Source organism: Leuresthes tenuis, unplaced genomic scaffold (assembly GCF_036924035.1).
Source record: "Leuresthes tenuis unplaced genomic scaffold, fLeuTen1.0.hap1 SCAF_10, whole genome shotgun sequence".
Lineage (NCBI taxonomy): Eukaryota > Metazoa > Chordata > Actinopteri > Atheriniformes > Atherinopsidae > Leuresthes > Leuresthes tenuis.
In genome coordinates this window covers 4,693,814-4,711,716 of record NW_027325364.1, presented here as the reverse complement: position 1 = coordinate 4,711,716, position 17,903 = coordinate 4,693,814, and the positions used below count along the sequence as shown (strand labels likewise).

General features: G+C 42.0%; 2 protein-coding genes across 6 annotated transcripts in view; one reads left to right on the top strand and one right to left on the bottom strand.

Annotated features, from left to right (window-relative positions):
• The first annotated feature begins 915 nt into the window (after positions 1–915).
• Positions 916–12,163, top strand: ica1 (islet cell autoantigen 1). Of its 4 annotated transcripts, none has more exons than XM_072393674.1 (13): positions 939–1,166; positions 3,764–3,793; positions 3,891–4,062; positions 4,217–4,289; positions 5,079–5,202; positions 5,399–5,597; positions 6,283–6,408; positions 6,629–6,727; positions 6,811–6,905; positions 7,077–7,123; positions 7,393–7,617; positions 8,961–9,050; positions 9,158–12,163. In XM_072393674.1, the coding sequence occupies exons 2-13, from the start codon at positions 3,777–3,779 to the stop codon at positions 9,277–9,279; spliced, it is 1,389 nt and encodes a 462-aa protein (XP_072249775.1). In that variant the 5' UTR covers positions 939–1,166; positions 3,764–3,776; the 3' UTR covers positions 9,280–12,163. The 4 variants fall into 4 exon arrangements, with proteins under 4 accessions (XP_072249778.1, XP_072249775.1, XP_072249777.1 ...); XM_072393676.1 differs by lacking the exon at positions 939–1,166 and adding an exon at positions 1,175–2,677; XM_072393675.1 differs by lacking the exon at positions 939–1,166 and having other exon boundaries at positions 1,175–3,793.
• The window catches only part of LOC140316013 (glucocorticoid-induced transcript 1 protein), a 23,994-nt gene continuing 17,967 nt past the window's right edge, over positions 11,877–17,903 (bottom strand). For both annotated transcript variants that reach the window (XM_072393673.1, XM_072393672.1), the window contains exons 7-9: positions 16,580–16,769; positions 15,495–15,615; positions 11,877–15,025 (exon numbers count right to left, since the gene is read on the bottom strand). In XM_072393673.1, coding sequence (XP_072249774.1) covers positions 14,680–15,025; positions 15,495–15,615; positions 16,580–16,769 — 657 coding nt within the window. In that variant the 3' untranslated portion in view covers positions 11,877–14,679. The remainder of the gene's footprint in view (positions 15,026–15,494; positions 15,616–16,579; positions 16,770–17,903) is intronic.

Below are 17,903 nucleotides of genomic sequence, written 5' to 3'. Positions count from 1 at the left end.
GCCATTTGTTCACACTGTTAAATACAACCTGCAGGAGGTTAGAGAACCAAACAGATTAATTGTTCCTACTCTCCGACTCCGACTCACGTTAGCCAACATCAAAACAAACTATTTACTTTAATAGGACAAAAGGTCTCGATAGGGAGGAAGCGATGGAGATCACAAAGTCTAAGCTATTTTTGCACTTTTTTCCTCTCAGTTTGACTCATTGTTTACACATCACAACTACTTTGTTAGCTGACACGGTTTCCTGGGTAGGTTTGTGATAAACCAAAAAAACTACTTGGTTAAGGGTAAGGAACAGATCCTATTTGGGCCGAAGCTCATTCTTTTACGACACTAGCACTACAGGGCATCATTTCGTCGGTTGTCTATGTTGCATATTTCTCAAACATAAATATAGGTTGTAATCCAGGGACTGGACTTAGATGAGAAAAGCTGACAAAAATATACATCTTTACAGCCTTTATGAGGGGAATATCAGTAATTATTACAAAATAGCTCCAGTGTGGCCTTCATGTCAGACAAAGAATGACTTCAGACACGTTTTATGTATTTCAGTCACGGATTACACAAAAGTCAGACTTCCTGGTTTGGTTTTTGTCCTGACATGCAGATCCTTGTATGCACAGCTGAGCAATTAATAAATACATAAATCATTCATCTTAGTTTTCAATTTTCATTAAATAAAAGAAAAAGAAACAGGATATTGGCATGAACTGCAAACTTATCAACCCTTTAACCCAATAAAAACTGCAAAAAGTGAGTAGGTCTTCATACACTGAGTCCATTGCATTCATTTTTCTATTAATCGTTTCTTTTGTTCAGTCATGTGCAGAACAGTGACAGCAGTTTGCACAGTAGTGCACATGAGTCCAAGCCTTGTTTGCACCAGACAAACATTTGAACAACCCTGAAAGAGGTCCACATGCGGATGGACATATGGATGGTGCGGTATCCGTCTCACTTATGTGGAGAGGAGGGGAGAGCATCTTGATTGACGTCAGCGTGCTTCGTGCATGCGGACAATGCGCTGATCTGAATGAGCAGCTGTGTGTACACATTTACAGTACAACAGGGCCTGAGAGCCAGGCAGCGCTGCTGCTGCCCGTTCAGCGATGGGAAGGATATAAAGCGTATTTTCTACATGTTACCAACACGCCGAGGTACGCGGAAACTGCACTGTGGCTTTATTCTGATGTCTGCTCCTTTTGTTTTGACAGTCGTGGAATATTCAGAGTAGGAGACGCGCTGCTGGGCTTCTGCACAGTGAGTCAGGCTTTGTGTGCGGCGCGGATGGAAGAAATCTTTGATTAAGACCTGTCGTGGTGGTAAATTAACTATAAGTAGGTCTATGTTGTTTTTAATGTCTTTGCTCGTTAAGGTTCTATCGACGTTAGTGTGACAGCGCACCTAAACATCTCATTAATACGAGTCGTGACGCGCGAGCTGTGGATGTGATAATTCGTATATCACGACGGTGCTTACGCACAGCAGGCGATGCACTTCTGCAAATAAGAAGGGGGGTGTTTTTAATCAGATAAATGTCCACGAAGGCCTTAAATGTTCCTGGTTATTGACTGAGCTGAGCTGGGTGTGACTGCAGAAATGCAAAGCCTTCGTCTCTCATTATTGCACTGTTGAATTGAGGTCATTACACTTAGATATGCTCCATTCGTTTGAGCCAATCCACCCTCAGTGCTGTTCAGCTTCTGGGTCCAGATCCGTTTGACTAAATTCTTGGTATTTTTGTTCTGTGATGTAATAATGATTGCCATGATACAGTTTAACCATCTTATTCACAAATACATTGAACTCTGACATTGTCTATGTGAAATGTGACACAACAGACTGTAAATGATCACTTGGAGTGTTACTAAATAAAAACCCCATTTCCAGAAAAGTTGGAAACTTTAAACTAAACTTAAATTAGTAATTAGTGAACTTGTGTGAACCTTTTATAGACACAAGTACAAAAAAACATTTTCAGTGTCTTCATTGATCAATTTCATTGTTCTTTGAAGCAGCAACACATAGAGATAGAGTCATTATTTACCGTTGTCCCAGTAATTTAACAGAAAAAAAATCTGATTCTAATCTTTCTTTTTTTTTGTTGAGGAATCTGTGTCCATTCTTGCTTAATCCAAGATTTCAGCTGCTCAACAGGCCGTGGTTGTTGTTGTCTGATTCTCCTCTTCATGATGCTCCATACATTTTCAGTAGCAGACAGATGTGGACTGCAGGCAGGCAGCCGAGCACAAACACTCTGTGTGTATGAAGCCACGCTGCTGGAGGTCCTGCAGAATAAGGTCTGGCATCGTCCTGCTGAAATAACCACAGACCTCCTGGGAAAAGATGTCACCTTGATGGTAGCATCTGTCTCTCCAAAACTCCAACATCCACCTCTGCATCAGTGGTACCTTCACCCAGATGAAGCCCTCCACGCCATGGACTCTGATGCAGCCCCATACCATCACAGACGCTGGCTTTAAACCTTTCTCTGATAACAGCCTGGATGCTCTTTCTTATCTTTGTCAAAGCAGACGTCATTTTTTCCCGAAAGCAGCTGAAACGTGGACTCATCTGACCACAGAACACGTGTCCACTGTCTTTCTGTCCATCTGAGATGAGCTCAAATAAGTTTAGTCTTTCAACTCATCAGTAATCCTCTGATGGAGTTTAGCACAAAGTGGTGAGCCACAACACATCCTTGTTTGGAAAGTCTAAACCTTTGGTGGATGCTCCTTTTATACCCAATCCTGACACCCTCACCTGTCACCAATTAATCTGCTGATTGTAGAAGCTTCCAGACTGGTGTTACTTGTTTATTCCATCAGGCCCAATCACCCACAATAACCACCATCACCTTTTCTGGACAACATATCCCCATTTCCTCTGATGTCACCAACCTTGGTGTGAGGCTGGACCCTCACCTAACCTTTGAAAACCACATCAAACATCTGTGCAAATCCTGTTACTTCCACCTAAAAAACATTGCCAGACTCCACCCCTCCCTCACCGTATCTGATGCTGAGAAGCTCATCCACGCCTTCATCTCCTCCTGATTCAACTACTGCAACTCCCTCCTCATTGGGCCTCCAGCAAAACTCTCCAGAAGCTCCTACTAATCCAGAACAACGCAGTCCGGATCCTACTCGGAACACATCACCCCAGTACTCCGCACACTTCACTGGCTTCCCATCACTGCAAGAATAAACTACAAAATCGCCCTCATCACTCACCAGTGCATTTACGGAAATGCCCCAGCTTACCTTTAAGAACTCCTCACCCAGCAAACCCACACCCAGAACACACGCTCTGGACATCAGAATCTCTTCCACCTTCCAAGAACCAAGCTCCGGACCATGGGAGAGCGAGCTTTCTGTGCTGCGGCACCACGACTGTGGAACTCCCTGCCCAGCCACTGAAGGACCCCACAGACCGTGGACTCTTTTAAAAAACAGCTTAAGATCTTTCTTTTTAAAGAGGCTAAGTGGAGACACTGAAAAACGTTTATTTGGACCAGTGTCTGTTAACTACAGGTTCAAAGAAATGAAAGATTTCAGGTTTTTTTGCTTCCCAGTTTTCTGGTTATAGTTTGTATATTCAGTACATTCTGAATGTCACTTCTATTGATGGCATTTTGATTTCATTTTAATTTTGATCGGATCAAATTTCTTTTGAGTAAATAATGTAGAAATCCAGCTAATTCCTACAGATTCACACATTCTTCCATTGAAATTCTGCTCTGCGTTGTCCACAGGTCATCTTGAAAAATGGAGGGAGGAAATTTGTGAGTGTACAACAATATATACCGATGAGATCTTTCAGGATTCTGTACAAGTCTGTCTAAGGAAGCATTAGTCACAGCATTGTTCCTATCATTGCAGCGGTTACTCCAGAGACTACCTCGACCGCTTCATTCAAAGCCAGGACTCATCGGTGGTGAACAAGTTCCAGCAGAAGTACTGGAAAACCAAACAGACACTCATCAAAGTCACTGGGAAGAAAGAGGATGAACACGTGGTGGCGTCAGACGCAGACCTGGACGCCAAGCTGGAGGTGAGGAGAAGGATCACTGAACTGTTCTGAGAGAGCATGCTCTGTGACAGCCAAGTTAAGCTCCCATCCACCTCTGTCAGCGATGTAGATTTTGCATCTTGAAGTCAAAGGTTTTTTGACTTTGTGTTTACGCTGATCATCTTCTGCTCGGCAGGTCTTTCACTCCATCCAGAGAACATGCATGGAGCTGCTAAAGGTCATCGAGCAGTACCAAAGGAGGATCTGCCGTATGTTCAAATCAAAGTACTTTTGAAAAAATCTGTTTTAAAGTAATACTCACTGTATGAACTCTGTAAGACCAAGTCATCATAGTTCAGACTTTGTTGTACTCAGCGAGATCCTCTGGATCCTGTGGCTGCAGAACCAGCCCAGATCATCAGCCCTCCACCACCGTGCTTGACAGCTGGTATGAGGTGTTTGTGCTGATATGCTGTGTTTGGTTTCCTCCAAACGTGCTGCTGTGCATTATGACCAAACATCTCCACTTTGGTCTGGTCTGTCCAAAGGACCTTGTTCCAGAAGTCTTGTGCTTTGTTCAGATGCAGCTTTGCAAACCTAAGCTGTGCTGCCATGTTCTTTTTAGAGAGAAGAGGCTTTCTCCTGCAGCCCTTCCAAACAAGCCATCCTTGTTCAGTCTTTTTCTAATTGTGCTGTCATGAACTTTAACCTTTAACATGCTGAGGCCTTGGCACTGATCTGATTCTTAGCTCCAGACAAAACATCAGCTTTTATAGCTGCGCTCATACTTAATGATAATCAATTAATAAAGTTTATATGATCAGCAGCACCTGGCTGCCACTTACCTTTTCAGTTTAAATGGAGGCCATAAGCTGTTTTTCACGATTCCTGCTGTTGGTTTTAGTTTGTTGTCCTGCTGAACAATCACGTCTCAGGGGTATTTATGATTTGACTCGTTGCAGATTACTACTCTGCCTAATGATGAGGACACAAAGCTTTGTTTAATGATTATGAAACCGTAATTCAAACAGAAAGGTTTCCCCATCTCTAATGTGCAGTGCTTTCTCAAGAGGAGAATGAGTTGGGTCGATTCCTGCGCTCCCAGGGTTCACAGGATAAAACCAGGGCTGGAAAGATCATGCAGGCCACAGGGAAAGCGCTCTGCTTCTCCTCCCAGCAAAGGTAGGCTTCACATGCCAGTGTCCAGGGTGTCATGTCCTAATATCATAATAGCAAATAATATTTGTTTAAATGATTCTTTTTAGGTCTTAAATTTCATGATTTGCTTTAGCGAATGATAGAAATGTAGTGCAACGTGAGGTGAATCTGCTTGCTACACGCAGCAGGTTAATTCTGAGTCTGACGCTTCATTCTGCAGACTGGCTCTAAGGAATCCTCTGAGCCGCTTGTACCAGGAGGTCGAAACATTTCGCTATCGAGCCATCTCAGACACGTGGCTGACAGTGAATCGCATGGAGCAGTCCAGGACTGAATACCGTGGAGCCTTACTGTGGATGAAGGATGTATCTCAGGAGCTCGATCCAGACACACATAAACAGATGGAGAAATTCCGCAAGGTCGGTCTTTCACATCGTTCAGTCGTCAGAATCAGGGGTCAGAACAGCAAGTCCTGAGATGACAGCTGCTCGCCTTTCTCAGCCACCTGTTATGCATGACTGTAAGACACCGGTTATTGTAAAGCTTATTAGCTGCAGACTCCTAAAAAGAAAAGAAATCAGAACGTCTGGATATCAGTGATAATAAGCAACGGTTCTTTTTCTCCATCAATGGCGACTTCTCAGCCTGATGTTGACTGCAGAGCAACAGAAAAACAATATCTGCCAGCAAGATTTATGGAAAATGTTACGAGTGCCACGATTTCAGTTTCCTTATTCGCTGTAGGGCTGCAGCAGTTTCTAAATCGTTAATTAAACTGTCAACCTTTTTTTGATTACTTGTACAACCTAAAAAATAAAATAAAAAACAGAGGAAAGATGCTCATCATCAGCTCCTAAGGTGGCGTATGAACATCTGTCTTTGCAAGGTCTAAACTGCCTAAACTGGCATCAATTATAAAAGGCAGAACTAAAAACTCTGTCAACACCGAGACAAGAAGAACAGTAACAAAACATGCCACTAGAGGGCAGATCACACCCGAAAAACAGTTCACCTGCCAGGACCTGAACTGCATTATTCTGTGCGATACATAACACCCAATCCCTGTTTTCATTTTGTACATTTGTCCTATCAATTCCATCTCAGGTTCAGGCCCAGGTGCGCACCACCAAAACAAGCTTCGACAAGCTGAAGAATGATGTCTGCCAGAAGGTAGACCTGCTGGGAGCCAGTCGCTGCAACCTCCTCTCTCATGTCCTCACCACATACCAGGTACGCCACAAATCCCAGCTGCTCTAAAAAGACTCAACCATCGTCAGCTCTCCTCAATTATTTTCTCTATTGTCGTACGCGGTGTTTTCACTGGCTCTGCCAGCTGCCGTTTAGTCGGAAAACAGAACAAAGAAATAGAAATTTTACACAGAGGCTTCATTTTCACATCCCAAAAAGTGTGAAAGAAAAAAAAATACCACGATCACTTTCTGTGTTTCAGACAACACTTCTGCACTTCTGGGAGAAGACATCCCACACTATGGCAGCCATTCATGAGAGCTTCAAGGGCTGTCAGCATTATGACTTCTCCACACTCAAGGTCAGAGAGCATCTTGGCACGGACGGATGCAAACTGGCACACTGGAGAAATGGCAGTAAACAATGATTTGGCTTCTCTTACAGACCTTACAAGACCCCATGGACAAGCTGTCTAAAAAGAAGGGAAAGAAGAAAACTAAAGCAGGAGAAGAAAAGAGTGCTGAGACCACAGACGATCAGTGAGTTGAAAAAAAATCTGCTTTTCTCATCTCTGCCTTCACTCATGCAGGTAGACCAAACATACTAACAGTGAGTAGTACACAATAAACTTGTCTGGACTGAGCAGAGTGTTTTTACACACCTGTTGACTGCAGAAATGTTGTGAACTGTTTTGTTTGTCATATCGACAGACTCATCTCACTAGAAAATGAAGACATCCAGGATAAACCCAGAAAAGGTAAAAAAAAAAACTAAAAAAAAAACTAAAAAAAACAACAACCTAGGAACAGATCTTTGACGACAGCGTGTTACTGAGCTAAAGCTGCATTCTGGCTGAAAATCAAAGCTTTCTTTTTTAAATATCGCAGGATAACTGGCTGACTGATCTAATCTGTGTAGTTTTTCCACAGACATCTAAACAGATGTGATGAGTGCATTGATACCGCCCAATCAGGCGTTGTTGCTCTGACTGATGATTCACAAAGAAGTGCCTCTATTTTTACCCAGAGTCAGAGGAGGAGAGGGACAGTATGGCCTTACTCAATGAGATCCTTGGCGTTTGCTCTGTGGATGAGAGCGACTTCTCTCAGGAATGGACAGAAGTGTTTGGAGAGACTGACGAGGGAACAAGAACAGCCTCCACTGGATCAGCGGAGACCCAGCAGAAGGAAAACTCGTTCTTCCTGCCATCCCAGCTGCTGGACCAGGGTTTGAACAAGTCTTCTGGCTCAGGTCAGAAAATAGGAGTTCATGAAACTGTGCTTGTGAGAGTCAGACACACTGTATTTTAGCCATTGCTTAAGAAAAACATAAAAACTGAAATACAAAAAAGGGATGAGTAACATACAGAATTATGCAAAAGTCTTTAGCCACTCATAATGTCTTCATATACACTCACCGGCCACTTCATTAGGTACACCGGCTAGTTAAAGGTTGGACCCCCTTTTGCCTTCAGAACTGCCTTAATTCTTCATGGCATACTTTCAACAAGGTGTTGGAAACATTCCTCAGAGATTTTGGTCCATATTGACATGCTAGCATCACGCAGTTGCTGCAGATTAGTCAGCTGCACATCTATGGTGCGAATCTCCCGTTCCACCACATCCCAAAGGTGCTCTGTTGGATTGAGATGTGGTGACTGTGGAGGCAGAGTACAGTGGACTCATTGTCATGTTCGAGAAACCGGTTTGAGATGATATGAGCTTTGTAACATGCATTAATGTTCATCTGCTCTGGAGAGTTTTAGAAAGTTCTGTAGATGGAGAACTATTGCTCAAGACCATTTTATAAGATTACGAGGAAACCTGGGTCATTGGAAGAAAAATAATAAATGAGAAACGATTCAAGACTTCTGCACAGAACTGCATTTATATTTCTACTTTTCAAGGTAAAAAAATGAGGAGTTTCTTTGTTACTTAATGACTTTATTCACTATATTTGCTAAAACCCATGTTAGGGTTAATTTGGCAAACCGTGTGTAATGGATTAATAGAAGCATAGCAAATTCAAGCTGTAAGCTTGTAGGGACTAACTGAAGTGGAAAAAAGGCACCAAAATGCTGCAAAACTAATGCAACACCTACAAACCGGCATTTCTGCACACAAAAATACCAAATGGAGAAGGGGTGCTGCTCACAAGGTTGATTTTCCACCCACTACTGAATCAACAGTGTATGTAGTCATCAGGTTTTGGTGGTAAATGCTCAAAATACATAAATCCATCAAGCCACAGAATGTCAAATAAATGGTCAGAGTGTACAAATGTGCATAAATATGCAAAAGGCCTGAAGCATTTCTTAGTATCTGAAGCTTGTGTTGATTGTTGTTAAGTACAACATCAAACACATTCCACTGTCCTGATATAGTGTTGCTAAAAGAAGTAGTTTTTGGACACAGAAAGAATAACTGAAAATAAATCAGACTGAAACAAGACCTTAAACTCATATTTGCCATTTCTGGGCACCATAATAAAGAAAATATCAGATCAGCCCACATCAGCAGCGCCGGAGTGTGATGACATATTTGTTTGACCACGATCTGCTATGTTAACTGATCCAAATCTGCTTTCTGCTTCAGACTGGACCGAGATCATTCCACAGCCCGTTGCCCAGGCAACAGAGGACTCATCTGGAGCCAATCAGAACCCTCCAAACCAAGCAGTGAAAGGTAGAACCTAATTCCCATGTTTACGGGACAAAGCGAGGTCTTATATTTCCACCACAGCTTTACGTGATTAACTTGGTGACAGTCTCCCTTCTTAACTCTTTTTGCAGAAACGGCAGGGAAATCCAAGGACCTCTCAGCCTGGTTCAATCTCTTTGCCGACTTGGACCCCCTCTCCAATCCAGATGCAATCGGCAAAACAAACACAGAGCACGAACTTCACACAGCATAGTTACTCCTCAGTGTCACGATAGATTTTGAAACTAGCACCTTCCATATGGATACAGCAGCATACTATTGCCACCATGAAGGCAGGTAGTCTGCTTTATTTTTTCAGCATCCACGTGCGTGTCAAACCATCCCCCTTTAGGTTCTGAGACACGACACGTCGCTAATCCTCCTCCCTCAGATGCTGCTCTTTGCGTTATGTTTTAGTCACATCATTTCCAAAAGCAGGACGGGAAGATCAGTTTTACTGACTTATTTTTTAACTCCCGTCCTAAGATTGAGAGCCTCTGACTCGATTACCAAACAGACAGCTTTCTATAGTAATTTTGGTGCCTTGAATATGCTCATCAACTCCTCTGAAGAGGAGGGCATTCCAACTGAAACCAACAAGCCACTTTGGGTGATCCAATTATCTTACAATAACAAACCAACTGAAAGACCAAGAACATCTGCCAACATCTGCTAACCAGCTTTAATAATTGAGATAATTTGATTTTTGACACAAAATGCACTGTTCAACAACATACCAGAGGCCTCATGTATAAAGACTGCATTTAAAGTATGAATGCCAAAACAAGTCCACAAAACTGTGCACACGCCTGTTTCCGCGCACCTTTTCTTTACGAATGCCTTTGAACGTGAAAGTGATTGCATACGCTTAAGCCTGCAACCCTGTCGTACAATAACACACAACCCTCCTGGCACAAGAATATCCAACCCTGCTGCAAAGAAGAGGCGCTTCACAGTGAGATCAAAGCGCTGATCACAGAGGCCCGAAACGATGTAGATGATCGTTTATCCTCTGGGTCAGAAACAAACCAAAGTGGCATCATCACAGTTAATGCAACCTGCTCAGATCGATGCACCGATGCCAACATTTAATGAAGAAAATTATCTGGTTTTAAAGTGGGTGAAAGAAAAGGGAGGCTGCCATTTTCCCAGTTTTAAACTAAACTAGCTTAGATGTAAGTAGAGACTTAAGTTTTTTATTGAAGTGAATGGTTAAAAGTTTCACCACTTCTTCTTCTTTTCTAATTGTATAGCAGCTGCTTTTGTGTGGGGGTGGTCCTCTGGACATTTGCACCTCCCAGTCCCACGAACAGTGAAAGCTGTCCAGTTTACTCCTGGTTGTGGCGATGTGAGGAAACTCGTATGACTTTTATTCAGCAGGTTTTCAGCGCGCTTACTAATACAATTCATGATTAACGTGGACGGAACATTTGTCTTAATGCAACTAATGTTTTGGCCTTCTGATGTTACACTAAATCGTTATAAGTTATCAGGCTATTTGCTTTCACAGTGAGGACTTTTCATAGAAATACCGCTGTAAGTGGAGTGGAAACATTATTTTGCCGACTTCTGTGAAGAGACGGTGCTTTGTAATTTGCCACCGGCAGCTGACAGGACACTGAAGCGTCTGCAGGACGGTCTCAGCTCAAGACTTTGTGGCTCCGCCCACTCTCTCATAGCACAAATCACTTCTGTACATACCGAACTGTGTGTGGAAACCTTTTTTGTATCCGTGCACGGTTTATACATGAGGCCTCGGCTGACTTATGATAAAGCAAACGGGTATGTTTCACTGACAAAAGGCCTCAGGTTTGCAGAAAGGATTCTATATGCTGTAAAATGAGACTGAGCAGATTGAATCTCATGGTGGCAGGATTATGCTGCTGCAAATGTCCCACTAAGACTAGTAATCTTGTGAAAGAACAGAAACTTTATTAAGCCTGTTGGCTGCTGCACTGCATGGATACCTCAGTATGAGTTTGGAACAATAAGCCTTTGACATCAGCTGCCTTGGAAATCTGTAGTCTCTGTAGCACTCATGCACCATTTCCGACTCTCATTAGGAAAGATTACAAACATGGAAAACTATTTTGTGAGACGCAAGAGCGGAAAGAAAACACAGGAATTTTACTGCGGTCACAGCGGATACTTAACAAAAATAAACTCAAGCAGATTTGCTCGTCATTGATCCATTCGACACAGAATCGTTTACTTCACGCCACATCTGAAAGCCTGAACTTTACGCTTCCAGAAGCCGTTTCTTTAACCAGTCAGCCGAAGCTCTGCTTTAATATTCATACGCTTTCATCCCCTTTGGAACAGATTCCAGATGATTTGTCTTGAAGTAAAAACGCACATCACTCTTATTATTGCATGCTGCACGTTTTGTTTTACGTGATCCAGTAAACGTGGCGAAATGTGTTAAATAAATGAGATTTTTAAACATCTTAAACATGAATTTGTCACGCAGTTAATGGCCATTATGGACGTTATATGCATTTTTAGAGTAGAGCTAGTATTACTGAGAAGTTTGATATTCCTGAAAATATAATCTTTTAACGACTTTAATGAAAATGCTGCATAAATTGAAAATATGAGATTAAATGCCTTAATCTATTCACAGATTAGAATTATTGGATATCTTAAAAAGTGTCTTTTTGTCATTTTTTTTATGTTTTAAGCCATGTGACATTTGTGTCAAATGCATCAACTGCCTTAACTTTACTTCTACATGTACGTTGTATGTTGTTTTGTCGATGTTTCTGTCTATGCCCTTTAAAACAAAAAACAGATTACATATCAATCCAAAAACAGGGTTTTCTGCTTTCTTTATTCAAAAAGAGAACACACAAGATCTACATAAAAACATATCATACACAGGAGACTTGAATCATCATTGCCTACCATGGCAACCGTTTCTTAACAGCTCAGTGTGCTTGTGAATAACATCAGACTTAGTATGCCTTTAACTTTTGGAGCTGCAAGCAGAACACAAGCATTTAAACTCGATGTGTGGAATGAGTTGCATATGTCTTTGTTTGCGTTTCTGTGGCAAACAGCAAAACAGTTCAAGTATTTAGTTGTTAAATCTTGGTCAAGGTAAGGGCATAAACCAGTCATGTTCTAGTTTTGCTTTGCTATAGTTCAGCGGGTAACACCAGAGGAGTGGACTACGAAGCAAGTTCAACACAGCCAGGCTTTCTTTGTGTTGGCTGAAACAGGTCCTATAATATTGGTTATCTTTCATAATAGTAAATTATTCAGGATTTCCACATCAAAAAGGGTGTTTTAAGTGTCCCAATATGCTACGTAAAACATTTGAAGTGTCATTTTGTGTGTAAAAGGTGTCACCGATCATCTGACACTTCATTCATAAGAGGAGAAGTCTATATAAGAGGACAGGCAGGTGTTAGGAATATAAAGATCATTAAGGCAAGAAGCAGCAAAGTTGCTGAAACTGAGAGGACTAAGTTAATATATTTCAGCCGCTTATATCTAGCTAACTTAACTACAAACCCAAGAAGTGCATTTAGCCCGATTACCTTCCAAATCTGAGCTGGATCCAATATCAGCAGTATAGGACTAACTTTGGGACAAAAACATCCTCTTCTGTATCACCATGGCAACGCGAGACATGTGACACCGTGACTGCTAAAGCACAGCTCGAGAGGTCTGACGATCTCTGGTCAAAAGGGTTGATTTCTTGTTCAGGATACGGATCTTTTATCAGATTAAATGATAAAATAACGCCAGCGTATTAGGATTAAATTTGGCCCGTTCTCTCTGAACTTTTAGGATAACAGACAACTTATTGATTTTCTGCATCAATCCTGAGACATCAGCATAGACTTGAACACATTAAACATGACTTCAGTCTGAATTCGCCCTCCAGGGAAAGAATCGGTGAAAAGACGGCGTTTTTAACAGGATTTAATCTGAAACTCTGCACGCAAACGAGCAGATTATGTGATCAGCGCAGGTTACCATGGTATTTTTAACCACAGATCACCAGGTTGAATGAATTTACAACACTGAAAACCGACTTCTGGCTCAACATACTAACCATTAAACTCACTTCGTACTTCTCCTCTTCAGGTATCGTGTGTTTTGGGTAGCTGGACAGAAGTTAATTGCACATTCTTGTGATTGCTTTAACTAACAAATTGGTAAAAAAATAAACATTAGTGATTATCTTTTCCATTCCAACTAAGTGCTTACTCCTGGCTTTAATGACTAGTCTGTGTGTTTTAAGACACGATGTACCAGTGTTTAAATGTTGCTGAATCATTTAAAAACACAACAAAATACACACAAACTTTTTGCTTCTGGCACAAAAAGAAAAAAGAAAACCCTTCTATTCCAAATACATGACAGTCCTTTCATCCATTTGTAATTAGCTTTGGTACATATCTAAGAAAGGGGTGAAACAAATGACTTTATAGTCAACTTCTCATTTATGTGAAGGTATAGCTTATATAGCTTATATAGCTAGTTCCATTTACTCGTGGTCGACCAATGCAACACTGATCTCTGGAATGTGTCAGAGCACCTGAAAATCTAACCTTAACAGGTTAATCCAAGAGTCATCCGTCACAATCTGTGACATCAATCAGTTCATTCAGTCAGGAATAACTTCTCCAGGGGAAAAATGAACACTTTTCAGCAAAAAACTGGAGCGTTTCTCTGTAGAAGAAGTTCATGAACACTGGGGAAAGGCATCAAAGTCCATGCTAATACATTCCAAATGACCTGAGTTATTTGTTATGTGAAGTGTGGGGCAATTAAACGGTAAAATAAGTGAGCGGTGTGCTTTGCGATTGGTTACTGAATAAACTAATATTTCAAGTTTGTGTTTAGCTGACCAAGTTATATTGGTGATCAAACTAAGCGTGCAGGTCTCGGTTTCGCTTTGAAAGCCTATCGTGTGCAGCCTGCACTCAAGCGACCGCTGGTTTCTCATAGACAATGTGCTACACATACATTCAAACAAAGGTAAAAAATAAAAGAGGCTTGTTCCCCTCGGCGCCGAAGCGGTACAAAGTATTCTGGCTGTAAGACATCCCAGTATCTTAAAACATGTATTTTAGCATGATGTACAATGAACAGCTAATAAAGCTGGCTAGTTAACAGTTTTTAAAATTTAGATGTTTCCTTTTAAACTTCATCTTGATCAAACTGCCAACACTAAGTAGCACAATAATTTGAGCAGTCAGTTCTATTTATTGCGAAAGAAGCAGCGCTATTTCTGCTGTCACGATACAGGAGGGTGGGGGCTCGGTTAGTGATGGGTGAGGAGAGGCTGTGCCCAAGGTCAGCAACAATGCCCAAACAATCAAGTATTATTCACGAAACATCAGCGTTCACTGACAGAGGGACTAACACTGGGATCAAGCAGAAATGCTCCTGCAGTAGGGTGCTGGTACCATTATCCTCTCAGGCACTTGTATTTCCAGACCTTGGGCACTCCCTGCTGGCTAACATTAGGATTATCGGAGTGCAATATTTCTATTTATTCATTTTTTTATTTTCCTTTTAACTCTAAAACCGAACCACCTGACTTGTTGCTTTTTTTTATTTTCTATTTATAGGTGGTTTGGTCATGAATACCTGAGGACTAGCTGGTGAGGAGAACTTGTGCTGAGCCATCTCGCCCCACGTCTGTGTCGGGACTTTGGCCGTCTGTGCTTTTGTTTGACTTTGCACCGCTGCTTGAGTCGCTGCTCGTGTCTGTGGAGGCCGAAAAGGTAGCTAGAGGCGCTGTGGGCAGAGTTGGGGTCACCTGTGCTCCCAGGCTGTTGTTGCTATGGAGACCAGCGCTGACGGAGGAGCAGGAAGAGATGGGGGAGAACAGAGAGGAGCAGAGAAGTTTGACAGGGCAGAAGGCTGAGCCCCTGGGAATGAAGTTCACCTTGTTTTTGTCAGGGCACGAGAAGAGAGGGAAGCCTTTTGATTTGCCAGACCTGAAGATAACAGAAGTTACACTCAGAAATGTTGCTTTCCATTTTCTATGAAAGACTAATCCGATTAATCTGCTGTTATTGCAGATAGCTATTTTGCAATCACCCCGACCATTTTTCTCCTAAAAGTGTCAAAGTTTTCAACTTTAGATCATTTGGTGCTTGTTTTGATAGTGAGGCAATAAATGGCCTTCTTCCAACTGGCTTTTACTGCACTCAGCATGAAACCAAGTACAGGGTGCAGTGAAAGTTTGTTCCCTCCGTGTGAAGCTAATGTACAAACCAACTGCATTCTGTAGCTGCTCTTTGTTCCATTACAGCTTGTAAAAACTCAAGCTTTTCATGCAAAACTGCAGAAGCACTAAAAGTTGAGTTTGCATCAGATAGATAATTATTAAAGTGAAAGTCACTCAGCTGACTTCTCACATAGTTCACCGATAAAAAAAAAAAGTTACTCTAAAAAAATACTTACACCAGCTCATCAAACACTTTGACCCTCTCGCATCCCTCTGGAGGTTCCCGTTTGAACATATAGCTGTTGTTAGGTTTGGGAGAAGTGGCGAACTTGGGGAGAGGAGAACTGCACACACTCTCTGAAAATACAGCAAAGAATGCAACCTTCAGTAAGCCGTTTAGGTCACAACGGTGGATAATACTGGAACCTGTACATACAGTAAAACCTCTGCATCATTTGAATATTTATTGTCAAAAAACTCATTACCAGTGATACTCAACAGTCTGGTGTTGTGCTACTCCTGCTACACTTCAGTTATAAAGTCAAAGAACATTTACCTTTGAATGTTCTGGCTGTTCTGAAGGAATAACAGGAATGACCAACAAAATATCTCCTTTACACCATCTAATTTTACCATCATCCTGACAATACACATAAAAACAAGCATGTGGGGCTCAGTACTTCTACCTTAACAAATAACAGGTATTTAATTTGTAGTCTTACTGAAAGATGGCGACTCTAAAACTGTTTGTGGCACCTTGTTCCACACATAACCAGTCGCATGTTCTTTCATTTCCCCCCCGGAGTAGCAGCTTTAGTTGAAAGCTAGCTGTTATCGTTGTGAAGCTGTGCTTAGCCTGCAGGTGCTTCATCAAATCTGAAGTAGAGTTCTTCCCTACTAATAAAGAGCAATCACCCAGACACGAGCTATATTCCACCACGATCGCTCTTAACCTTTTCAGCCACCAATTTAAAATAATGTGAGAGCTTTCACGACTAGCTGAGTGAGCTGCAGATGCACACTGAAGAGACAACACACGACAGGGATTTTCTTCTTCTTTTTTTTGATTTTGTGGCAACAAAATGCACGGCCTGATGCAGTAAAATGTCAAGAGTAACGACTGCTTATTTGTAAAAGGAATACTCGAATTGCAAAACTACTGTGTAAGGTTAATAGCTACCACTAAAAGAAATAATCTAATGTATTCATTTCTATGGCTTTTGGATGCGATATCCCAACACTGGTGCTTACCAATACCTAAAAGCAGAGACTTTGTTTCACGTAACAACACAGCTGCATCTGTTCAACTGTAAAAGCACACCTTTATCGATTTCCTCTGCAGAGACAGGGCTTCCATCAGGGGAGTGGAGGTGATCAGAGCTGCGGGGGCGGGGCGACGGGCTCGATTCACCACTCGAAGGGGCCTGCGTGTCTGTGTCACGCGTGTCCCCACTGTTGCTGTAGCAATGCGAAGGGAGAGGTGGGCGGCGCCCATCTACCACCTCCATGGCCTGTGAGGTCAGGACGCAGAGAAAGCAACGAGAAGTCATGCGTTAATGTACAATAATCCTAAAATGGCAGAGTGGTGATGCTTCATGTTCAGAGACTCTCAAAATTCAAAGGTCACAGTCCCTCCCATTAAAGGCTCGTCTGAGGTGATCCTGTGCTCCATGTTGAACAGCTACCTGCTCACTTGTTGGATGCTGTCATTTGAGGTTAAAAGCATCACCTAAAATGTCCTAAATCTAAGAATGGCCGCAACTAAAAGGCCTCTGGTGTGTTTGTCTATGGGGCAATTAGAGAAGCAAACACCACACCAGATGGTAGTACTTGAAAACAGATGAACAGTGTGATGTGAATTGTGTTTTGCTTTGGCACAGCTGATTCAAAGGGGAGAGAAGGGAAAAAAAAAGCTCAGTGCACAACAAGCTGTAAATCTTAAGCCGTGTGTGTGTTTGTACTACGTGAGCACGTGTGACTCTGCGTGGAACATGACAGCCCGGCCAAGGTTTACAACCCTGCATCAGGCTTGATTTACAGGCCTCCTTTGCTCAAAGCAGGTGAGGCGAGTGAAAATATTTGTCGTGACTTTACAAGCCTGTGCCTGTATCTGTGTAATGAATCTTAACCATGGCCTGACACACTATTTTTGATCATAATCATACATGTTAATCTGTTTGTCGATGGCAAAAAGAAAACAAGCATTTGGTGTGGTCCCAAAATGATCCAAAAGAGTCTTAAAATCCAACAACCAGTCTTTGTATTTGTGCTTTTTTCTCAGTGAATCTGTTACAACTGGTGCTCAAAATCAAGTTGACACAATAATTACTTCTATATGGTTCAGTTAAGGCTGTGTGATGTAGAAAATGTCTACTCTTGATGTCAGGTAGAGGAGTGAGCAGCACTGCGTCAGTTCCATAAAAGTGGGATAATTATGCTTAGACCAGTAGCAGTTTAAAGCTCTGTTGTGACTCAGAACACCGACCTGAGTGTTTCCTGATGAGATGTTACTTCTGGCGACAGGATACAAAGCCACGAGGGTCAAAGGTGGGACCTTTACATGATTCAGTCTGTTTCTTTTAACTAACCGGCTGTCTGAGGAAATCAGGGTCATGTTTTATGAACTCAAACACTGCAGATGTAAA

Coding starts and splice junctions, on each gene's coding strand:
- ica1 (XM_072393674.1), top strand. Junction 4,290..5,078: donor GTACCAAAGGAGGATCTGCC/GTATGTTCAAAT, acceptor TCTAATGTGCAG/TGCTTTCTCAAGAGGAGAAT. Junction 7,124..7,392: donor CCAGGATAAACCCAGAAAAG/GTAAAAAAAAAA, acceptor ATTTTTACCCAG/AGTCAGAGGAGGAGAGGGAC.